The 10,594-nt window shown below is 43.2% G+C and overlaps 1 protein-coding gene across 1 annotated transcript; it reads right to left on the minus strand.

Annotated features, from left to right (window-relative positions):
• Positions 1 to 201: 201 nt before the first annotated feature.
• Positions 202 to 10,335, minus strand: T265_10123 (hypothetical protein; the record flags this gene model as incomplete). The annotated part of the gene is made up of 6 exons (XM_009176399.1): positions 202 to 725; positions 1,130 to 1,280; positions 3,295 to 3,372; positions 3,516 to 3,661; positions 6,305 to 6,897; positions 10,148 to 10,335. The coding sequence occupies 6 exons, from the start codon at positions 10,333 to 10,335 to the stop codon at positions 202 to 204; spliced, it is 1,680 nt and encodes a 559-aa protein (XP_009174663.1).
• Positions 10,336 to 10,594: the final 259 nt, after the last annotated feature.

Genomic DNA, 10,594 nt, shown 5'->3' on the forward strand with positions numbered 1-10,594 from the left:
CGCCGCAGGCAGCACATTAACTGCATTGCTAAACACCTGTTATCTCCCTACCTTTGTATAGTTGATAAAAACTGCAGAAATTGGAGGTGAATGAACACATTTGTACTACGAAAACGTTGGGTTCCAAACTGACTGCAAAAGAAATGACTGAATTACAGGACCCAACAAATTTGGTTTGCCTAAAAATGTATATCTGGTTGATCAGGACAGAAAATAAGATTGCTGCATTGAAAAAAGCTTGTCCATAGGAGCTCCTGCTGAGGCTGGATTCTGTGAGGAAGATCCTGGGGCAAAGGGCTTCAGAAGTCCTGGAAACGACGGAATTAAACCGAGTCTTCCATTACGTGCGGGAGTGGATGGTATAGAAGCCGGAGAAAGATGGATAGACGGTTCATTATTTTCTTGCACCTTGTAGGTATAGAGGGAACTAGATGAAGAGGGGATAAAATTCACAAAAGGGGAATTGCACGGGAAAACATGCGAGGTATGGTCAGTCGTTGAAGTTTGAGCGGCCGGGGCCAGAGCTGCCTCACGCACGATTTCCGGCGATATTCTTGATGATGAGGTTGAGGATCCAACCTTGGTTCTCTCTTGGTCTGTCCGCTCTGAAGAAACAATATAACTTGAAACATCAAGGAATTGTCTTCGTAATTCCTTCTCTTCTTCTGGAACTTGAAGCAATGGCGACTGTCGCTCTGCTACAAGTGCACGGGATGAAACGTGGTCTGCAAGAGAAGCGGAGAATACCATGCAGGAGTCGTACACACGGTGAAGTGACAGGTCGTATATTCCCCGAACTCAGAGCCCTTCCCTAGTCACTTATTATTTTTTATCGCACTGCGAGGTGTTCGTCGGCGGACAAAATCAGACTGTCCTTTACCCAACTTCTTGTACCACAAAACTTCGACCGGATTACTTTTCTCAGTGGTACGTCATGTATGGTTACCCTGGTTACACTTGGAAAAACAAGCAACAATGGGACTAAACAAACAGTTGCTCACAGCAAAGACAAGACAGCTTGACAAAAGTTCATCTTGTGTGCATTACTTCCTGTCTCGTAGGTATGTTGGTCAATGTACTCATATGCTCAGGAAGCTCATCACAGATTCGCAAAGAAACTATTAGTTACCTTGAGCTGACACAGTCGGTGACGCTGCTACCTCGCAAGTAAAGCCTATGTTGGATTGGGATGATTCTCGGGAAAGAACGCGGCACTGATTTGCTCTTCGATTCATTTGATGAAGGGATTCTTGTGCTTGGCGGCGTGCTAGTTTTTTCATCTGGAACAGAAAATCGGCAGTGGAGTGTCTGGGTTAGTAATATCGTATTAACCCATCACACACGTTTCTACAAGTTGCCCTAGTTGCTAAAGGAAGAATAGACATCAGGACTGTCACACTAACCGCTCTAACCATTAGTGGCTTCATCATAACAGATTCTGGAACTACTGTGTGTTTAGCGAATATTCACGCATTTGCAAACTAATTTGATTCTTCGAGAGACTCACCTAGAACCCAGCTGAATCTCTCGTTTGTGATGTTCTCAGGCCACTGAATATGCTGCACCAGGCCTTATGAGTTTACAGAATTGCCGGCATGTATACGGATCACACTGTTCGTCACCAGTCGTCCAGAGCCAGTTGATGCCCTGTGATGGTATCCATCCTTCATTTTACAATCCTCCTCCAAACCATGTTTAATTTTCATTGAGAACCATCCTGTCCATTTTTATTTTTCTTGGTACGGTCGGTGTAGAGTGGTAGAAATTGTGAATGTCAGATGAAGATGTTCAAAATCACGTTCGGTGTCCTTAGTGTGATCCTAGTCAACCAAGAACTTCTGGAAAGCCAGTTCCTCTTTATGCCGAGAGAATATTTCACACCGGGTTTCCGGTATTAAGAAAAATGTGAAGCAGCTGAGGCAAGTTCTTGATGTTCACTTCGTTACTCAAACATGGTCGACAGAAGGCTCAATCTGTTTCAGGCAACATTAAGTCACTCGATGAACTGCCAAACAGTAACCAAATAAGCCTGTTTCATCCAGTGGTAGGTGACACTTTGAGGAACTCTGACCAACACCGTGGATACAGTTGCCCATTATGGAGCGTGACCTTGATACGTGAGGGATCACGCAGAGGCTTGCACTGTGGTAGTCCAATCAATGAGGAGGAAATCGTTACAATTATCGCCCAAGATCCAATAAATGAAAACCTCGAGATTATAGCGAAGATGTCTCATAAAAAGTACTTAATCCCACATCTCCAGAGTCCGAGATTATTTGTGCCTCTTGAATAAGTTGTGATTCTTCGGTTACGTCAAAAAAGCCTTTTTATATGAACCTTCCAAACAAGTAATATTTGTAAGAAATAGACCCTTGTGTTTTAAAAGGAATAACTCAACATTGGCCATGTGTTTTACAGATAAAAGCCTCAAAACGTGCAGAGTATACCTTGCATTGGCTGATGAACTGAGCATATTTTGACTTCAACATTTCTATGCTGCCGAGTTGCATTCGTTGTTTTGGAGAATTTGAATTTGAGGATATTCAGCAAACTCACTGGATACCCCCCAGCCTTTAGCATTTACATAATTTTCCGCGCTGTGCCAGTATAAAATTCACTTAACTCGGGAAAGATACCCTATAATTTGGTTGGTTATTCTGTATTCTGTATTCTCACAATGTTCTCGCTTCCAATCATAGCAGACAAATTCCTTTTAATCACCAAAAACGTTTGTTCTATTAGCTGACGTATAAAAAACAAGCCAAAAGGAATACCGAACAGTTTTTGCTTTCAAGAATGGCGGTTGATCAGTTCATTTTGGTAGTGTTAACGCCGGGAACAAAGATCCCATTCTGTCATCAAGTGCAAGTATTGCGTATTATGACAAGAATAGTAAGTCTGTGAAATCCGGTTCTCAGTGACAAAATCCCTGACCGAGTGCGGGCAAAATTATTGTTCTGTCATTTCTCAGTAAGTGGCCCATTCACACTGCAATTTATTATATTTGACCTTTCTAGAAGACAAGGAAACAAGCTATCCAGATGGCCTTTGCAAATCCTCTGCAGTCTAGATTGGCTGTCATACCAGAGATAACTATCAACAACAGAGTAGAAATTCACTACTATCGAAGGCCTACTTGGTGGACATACTTATCGATGACTCTTTGCAACTTCATACTTTTTAAGAACCAGCAACGATCAAGTTGAAGTTTCGGCCGTACTATAGGATCCAAACCTATCATTTTTAGCATGGCCTGTTTTTGACAAAGCTGTTATGTAGGCCACAATTACGTACCTTTGCACGTTGGTTCTGAAACCAAACTTGGACAACCCGGATATTCAGGCCCGTTTCACTGGCCAGCGTCTCTCGGAGCTTCAGTATAAACAAAGAGAAGACGAAAATGGCATGAGTTCATACAGATGGGTATGAGCCAGTATGTTTCTGGTATCACTGATGACGATAAAGATGGTAATGATGACGGTGAGGATGTAATCAATATCATCTGAAACACTCACTTTACGTGCCGGTTTGGGATTCATCTCAAACACCGATTTGAACCGTCGACGTTGACTAGAGGTGAGTATCGTTCTAGGGCGTTTGGAATTCTTTCCGGAACCAGAATCGCTGTCCAAATCAAACAGTTCATCTTCCTCCGCGCGTTCTAAACAACAAAAGTTTTACCACCGTAAAGCATATCTAGCAAAGAGGGTAATAAATCCGACCTCTGAACCACACGAATTCGAATTTCACTAGCATCTTGAAACTAGCATGATTAGTCCACAATAAATTGAATTCTTATGACCGCTTTGTGGAAAAAAGACTCCTTGTTTGAATAAATTTGCTTACTTTAGGTGATCGAATACGCTTCGATTTCAGGATCCATGGAACAGCTCATTTAATATTGTACTAATCATATAAAAAATTCCGTCTTTTTAGCAAGGCCATTAGTGCGTACTGTCACAGGTCCTGGAATTACAACAACATCAGGAGTGGACAACAAAAAAGAGTTGCTCTGGGGTTGAGCACTGAAATCCGTTTGCAGACTAAAATAGGCTTGTTTAAAGTAGGCTAGCCCAAAAGATCGTCCGGTGTGGAAACAACATTTCCATCTGTATTTTTAGTCTACTTAATATTGTCGTACGTTTCAACAAAGTCGTTGAATACCCACAATAAATGGGATGCTGGTTACCTTGCCACTCCCTATTGGCTGTCCCTGAAAGTCATTAATTCCCGTCTGTGGAATACTCAGTGGTCGTTTACTTCGCGTTTTCTATATTTAAAGTATCTACATCGCTGAAGAGAACCTACGCTAAAGACGAAAACCGGTGTTCACTGGAGAGAGGTTTCAGAAGCAGGCCTATTCGGAATCTAGCGTCTACGTGTGCTAGACGCTTTGGGGTCTCCACTCACCTATTGTGGTGAGGATTACGTCACTTATATGGGCAAGTAGTCCTCAAGTTTGTACAGCTGTCAACATTGCGAATAAACAAAGGTGGGTTTATAACCCCACTCTGCAGTGTAAACTGCTTGCAGTTTAGTGGAACCAGTGGACAAATTTTCTATCTGCATACGTCGAAAGTGCTGCTCGAGGAACTTTATGCTAGAGGGGACTGACGAGAAAATTCATGGCACACTGCATCACCCATGTACAGTACCCTTTTCTCCGCTCACCCTCACTTATCTCTCAGATTTATCATGAACATAATGGCGGGCGAAACTTCATTGCATGCATCTATTCAGCCTGTTTTCTGACATTTCAAAGCTTGCCTGATCTGGACGGATTTAGACGTACGGTCCAAACCAAGAAAATCCATTGAATTCATGCACGGCTTCATATGCACATGTAGGTAAGGTCGACGGCCACGTAGTGTTGTGGTTCAGTGTGAACTTTGAACCCGAAAAAATGTGACTGACACTGTAATATCCATTTGATGAATTCAAAACAGGACAAAACGCACCATGAGTAGACCAATGGCAATCTGGTTACAAACGGCATGCGGCCTATGATTTACCCGGGCGTTAATTCGCTCAATGGTTAGAGCCAATTTGATAAATCGTTATGTGAATAGATGTAATTTTTAGCCAAGCGTTCGTCATGTAAGTGAAGCCAATCTACGCTGAAAACTCAAGAGGCTCTGTACGATTATTTCACTTTCGCCGGAAATGATCAGCAGCGCGCATCTCACGGAATTTTTGGGAGTTTCGAACTCGCGACAACCCGCCCAGTAGCCTTTCGGCAAAGAAGGGCTGGTCAGTGTTGCGACTAAATCGCATTTCGACAGGATGTAGCACCACCTATCCTTCAAATGTTATCACTCACTAAGTGATTCAGAGGAACAACAATCCTACAAGGTGAGTGCAACTTCCACCTGAGAAGTCGAGATTTAAGCTGTCAGTCAGTAGACAACCATGTGATGTGGCTTCTGTGCTTGAAGAATAAGAGGCATATGTTTTCATCAAGGAAACTACTCACGAGGTTGCTGAAAACCCTTCGACAGCCCACGACCGTTTCGCCCTTCTTGGGGCTCATCAGGTAGGCGCAGTCCCCGAGTTTCCGTCAACCTTATGATCTACTTGAAAGCAAATTGGACTGATTGCGACAAATGCACTCATTGAAAATCAATCATACACGAGAGATTCACTTGCACACAGGCCGCCTCAGTTGGCACGATATTCGAGATATCGCAGTATATTTTCATAAAGGATGAGCCCCAAAAAGGGCGAAACCGGTCGTGGGCTGTTGAAGAGTTTTCAGCAACCTTGTGAGTAGTTTCCTTTATGAAAATATACTGCGATATCTCGAATATCGTGCCAACTGAATCATGAGGCGGCCTGTGTGCAGCAAATTCAGCTGGAGGACATCATAAGCGAGATATTCTATTGAGTCTCCCATGAAAACCGAATTGATTTGCAAATGAATGTATTTCTCGAAAAGAGGCAAGTGTCTTTCATAAGTGTGAGTCAATCACACTGCTGATCAGCCGAACGGTCTACTAGCCTTCTACTACTATCCAGAAGGTTTGGGTTCAAAACTCCTTAGAATTTTCTAAGATACAAATCTGCCTATTCTGAACAAAGACGAAACAGCATTGCAGTGCTTCTCGGCTTTTCAGAACAGAATAGTTCCACCTACCGGACGGAATCCCGTTGATAAATTGGTGAATCCAGTTACTCTGCAAAAGGAGACTACTGCTGACCCACAGCTAGATACAGTATACTTTTCGCAACTGGTGTGCTCAATGCATCCTTTCGCTTTGGTCACTGATTTGCAAGGTTTTGGAACGAAAAATTGTTAGATACCCACCTGGACTCCCCTTGCTGGATTCATCACTGGATACCTGAGAGGAAATGGCACAACGACGGTTTTCCAAAAAGTAACCCTCACTGAACTCTTGTTGATCACTCGGTTTCATCAAATTCACCAGAGACATGAAACCAAGATGAAAGCATTGCAAAGATTCAGATGTAGCAGACAGTCCGATATGCTCAGGATTGGGCGCTTCAGGCTGGACCCCCTTCTGCCCTAAATAGCCTAACTCGTAGTCCATCGTGCAAGTTGAACAACCGGGGCAAGTGCTTGAATGTGACCGGAACTGTCTTTGTGAATCGGGTAGACATAAGGGCAAAGATCCGCGCATTGTATGCAATTCTCCCGGGCAAAGAATTCGGCCACATTCGCAACAGGCAAAGCAAAGTTCGTGAAAATGTAGACTATTTTGTTTAACTGAGGTCGTTTGTTGCTCGGAGTTCATTGAACTGACAGGTTTGCTGAGGTCTGATGGGGAGTTGATTGAGATGTCAGTTTGTGTGATCTCCAAAGGACCCGCCGGGATGTGTAACATTGATTGATTAGGGAAGATGGGTTGATCGCACCCGACGCATTGGATTCCGAAACACCTGTACAGAGGAGATGATTCATCAGATAGCACTTTTCCGCAACATTATTATGAAAATCAAAGAATCTCAACGTATTAAAGGAAGAAAGTTTTCTAAGACATGGATCCCTGAAAGTGTACTGGTGTTTGCGCCCTTCGAAGGGCTGTGGGGTTGTTAGCATCCTCTTAACAATTCGCAGAGTGAGTAAAACGAATCCTAACAACTCCAACTCAGCTAAATCACCTACGAAGGCCATGTGGTGGTCATATACTGAGGAAGTCGAGATTGTTATTGTTTGGGACAATTAGACTTCGTTCTAACTGCCGCAGGATACATGAATGATTGTTTTCAGTAGTTAAACAACGGAAATATTTATTGCAAAAGGGACTAGAACAAAATCATCCAAAAAGTTTCTAACATGTGCCGAGATATCAGCGGCTATCGTCTGAGTTTTCCAACGTTTTTCGTCTCGTCACCCTTTCGTAACAGCCTCCTGACAATTCGCCTCCCTGCGAATTCGCCGTTGGCCAGGATTCGTAAGTGTTTGCTTTCCTATTGGTTTCCCACTCCTCAACAATCCTCTAAAATTTTCGCTTTATTACGTAAGTGACTCAGGTGTGTTCGTCACTTGGCTTGTTCTGTATCAGACACGGGTAGTTAAGCGTCAAGCCTTGGTAGCGCTTGCATCTGCTGCATCATATGACTGACTAATGTGGACAATATTTGAAGAACCTCACCACGGAAAGCACTTTTGCCGAGTGAGTAAGGCCGTCCCCCAGGCTAAATGAAACTAATTCCATTGTTCAAAATGTCCTAAGCTCACCTAAAATTCCGCAGTCTGAACCTGAAGAACATAAGCACTCAAAGCAATCATTGTATGTGATCCACTAACGAAGTACTTTCTAAACAACCTAAGTGCACTACCAGGTGCACCAGGTATATCTGAAATTCTATCCGACCGAAAGTCTGTCTGGTGTGATACTCGCACATAAATATCAATTCGACTATATTCGCATCGCCACTTACGCACGATTCAAGTTCATAGAAGAAATTCCACTTGGTCCGCTATCCTCTCATGGTCAAGTAGAGTATCAAAACTTTTCAAAGTTCCTATAAACCTAATTCAAACTGAGTATAGTGTTTTCATAAAGGAAACTACTCACGAGGTTACTGAAAACACTTCGACAGCTCACGACCGGTTTCGCCCTTCTTGGGGCTCATCAGGTAGGCGCAGTCCCCGAGTTTCTGTCAACCTTATGATCTACTTGAACCCAAATTGCACTGTTTTGGAGAAACACACTCATTTGCAAATCAATTTGTTTTTCACGGGAGACTTAATTGAACCTCTTGTTTATAATGTGCTCCAGCTGAATTTGGTGCACACAGGCCGCATCATGATTCACTTGGCACGATATTCGAGATATCGCAGTATATTTTCATAGTGTGGTTTGCCAATGGTTAATTGGACATTGATGCCAACAGTTGAAGCTGGATTTTCGCAACCACGAACCTCGTATGGTGCCTGTGATGAATTCCACACACGCTTTTGTGATGCTTTTATAGGTAAGGGAAAGTCCATCCCACGAAAACACAGGTATATATTACAGTGGAAGCCTTGAACAGGTAAGCTTGAACATCAAGGCTGAGAAACCAATAATAGATGAATTCATCTATGATTGTGGTAGCGTTTAGTCCGTCAACTGGGATCACAGAGTCTAGAAAACACAGAATGCATATTGCTAATAAAAAGAAGCTAAGATAGCCTAGGACTTTTCAGCATTTTTGTTAATTGTTCTAATTCATTTGCTTCTGTTCTGATACAGAAAGTGTTACCATTCCTTTCGGTTGCATGAAATCTATACACCTTGCAGACGCTGTAGTAATGGATTTTGACAACTTGCGGAGTTAGGTTCCGGCCGTCACGAAGAGGCTCAGCCATTTTGTAGCTATACGGTTTTTGTACCTCAATAGCCACGAGACTGCTTAGCTTTTATATCGTTTCCCTATTGACTTGATACAGTTGGGGCCAAGAATCTTCTCGATCCTTTAGCTCAAGACTGAGGAGTTTGAGCCGAAACTCCCCCCGTCGACGTCCGCGACTATTTAGTTCTTCAGAGTTAGACACCCTAGCAGTCTCATCATTATCACAAGCCACCGATAGTAGCATGAATCAAGACTCATTTGCCGCACAGAACACGACGGACAAGTGAAACTAGTGTCACGCTGGTACCCCGTTCTCTTTCGTTGGCAATAGGCATGTCCAAAACCCTCTCACACAAGTACACTGTTGGAATTAAGGTATATATCAAGCTACAGCAATTTCGTACTCTAGGCTAATTGTTTAAATTAGTCAAATCAGTCCGCTGAATCTATCAACCAAGTAGCGATTCCATTCACAAGTGAGTGCGGGACGAACCGTCATCTGTCACACATATCTATGCGACACCCTCCAAAAAGACTTTATGAGCTTTTGAGCATCAGCTGCACGCAGTGCATTCTACTACGAGCATTCCGGTATCCACAAATATTGGGAAAGTTGTTAGGAGTACCACTGTAGTTCCTTCTCACCCTTCTTCCGCAATCAAAGCAGGAACTACCAACACGTTGGTAATTAAAAGCGATCAGCAATGGGCAGTTGACACTGTGCTCAGACAATGTGTTGATCAGAAGGTTGTCTTCACACTACAAACAACCTCCCCCCGTGTAAAACGTTGTGAATTCATTCCGCAACTACCCTCTCTTTTTCATGATGGCCTTCTTCAACGAAATGTGCTGCACCAGGCCGCCTCATGCTCAGTCGGTACACTTCCAGTTATCGCAATACACTGTCTACTCACAAGGTTGTTAAAAGCTCCTCGACAGCCCATAAACATCACCTGGATTCGGCTGGGATCAAACGGGTCAAAGCAAAGTTTGTGTGAAAATGAGAATAGTTACCGGTTTCTGTCTAATTTGGTTTCATGTGGTACAATAAGGTTAAGGAATATCCGGGGACTACGCCTACCTGATGAGACCCAAGAAGAGTGAAACCGGTCGTGGGTTGTCGAAGATTTTTCAGCGGCCTTGGGAACAGTGTGTTACCTTTCATGATTCTGCTCGCCTTTTGTGTCCACTACTGACGAAGCGAAGTGATATGGTAGCGTTTTTTCAACTTAATACTTTCAACTATATTAGACGACTATCTCACATACTCAAACGCAGAGACATATAAAATCTTCAAAGATGATGTCTATGACCGACGCGTTCTTTGGTTCAGATATACTTGACTTACCGCAAATAATCATATTTGCAATATAATTTCCCATCTCTTATGTGACATGAACTGGTTAGGGTACAGTAGCATATGCTGCACTTTACGCAGTCTTCGTGCCAAGTTTCACCGTCGATTGAAGCCAAAAAACGATCCCAAATCGGTTTGGTACATCCGGCACAGCACATAACTTTGATCGGCAACAACATGGCTTTGTAATTATGCCTTGTCAGTAAATCGCCCAGAATTGTCGTTTTTGGCGTTGCAAGCTCATTCAAAAGGTGGGCGGTCGGGAACGAAATTTCCACAGCTCAGCCTATTGGTCAACGCCCATCGCAGTTATAATTCCTGGGAGGGGTAGTCGGTCTGGATGCTATGAGATGGTAAGAGGTTAGAGAGAGAGCAAGCGCTCACCGACTGCTGCTCAAACATCTGGATTGGCCGATTATTCAGAGCTTCATCGATGTT

The sequence above is a fragment of the Opisthorchis viverrini genome, assembly GCF_000715545.1.
Source record: "Opisthorchis viverrini unplaced genomic scaffold opera_v5_343, whole genome shotgun sequence".
In the NCBI taxonomy this organism is placed as follows: Eukaryota; Metazoa; Platyhelminthes; class Trematoda; order Opisthorchiida; family Opisthorchiidae; genus Opisthorchis; species Opisthorchis viverrini.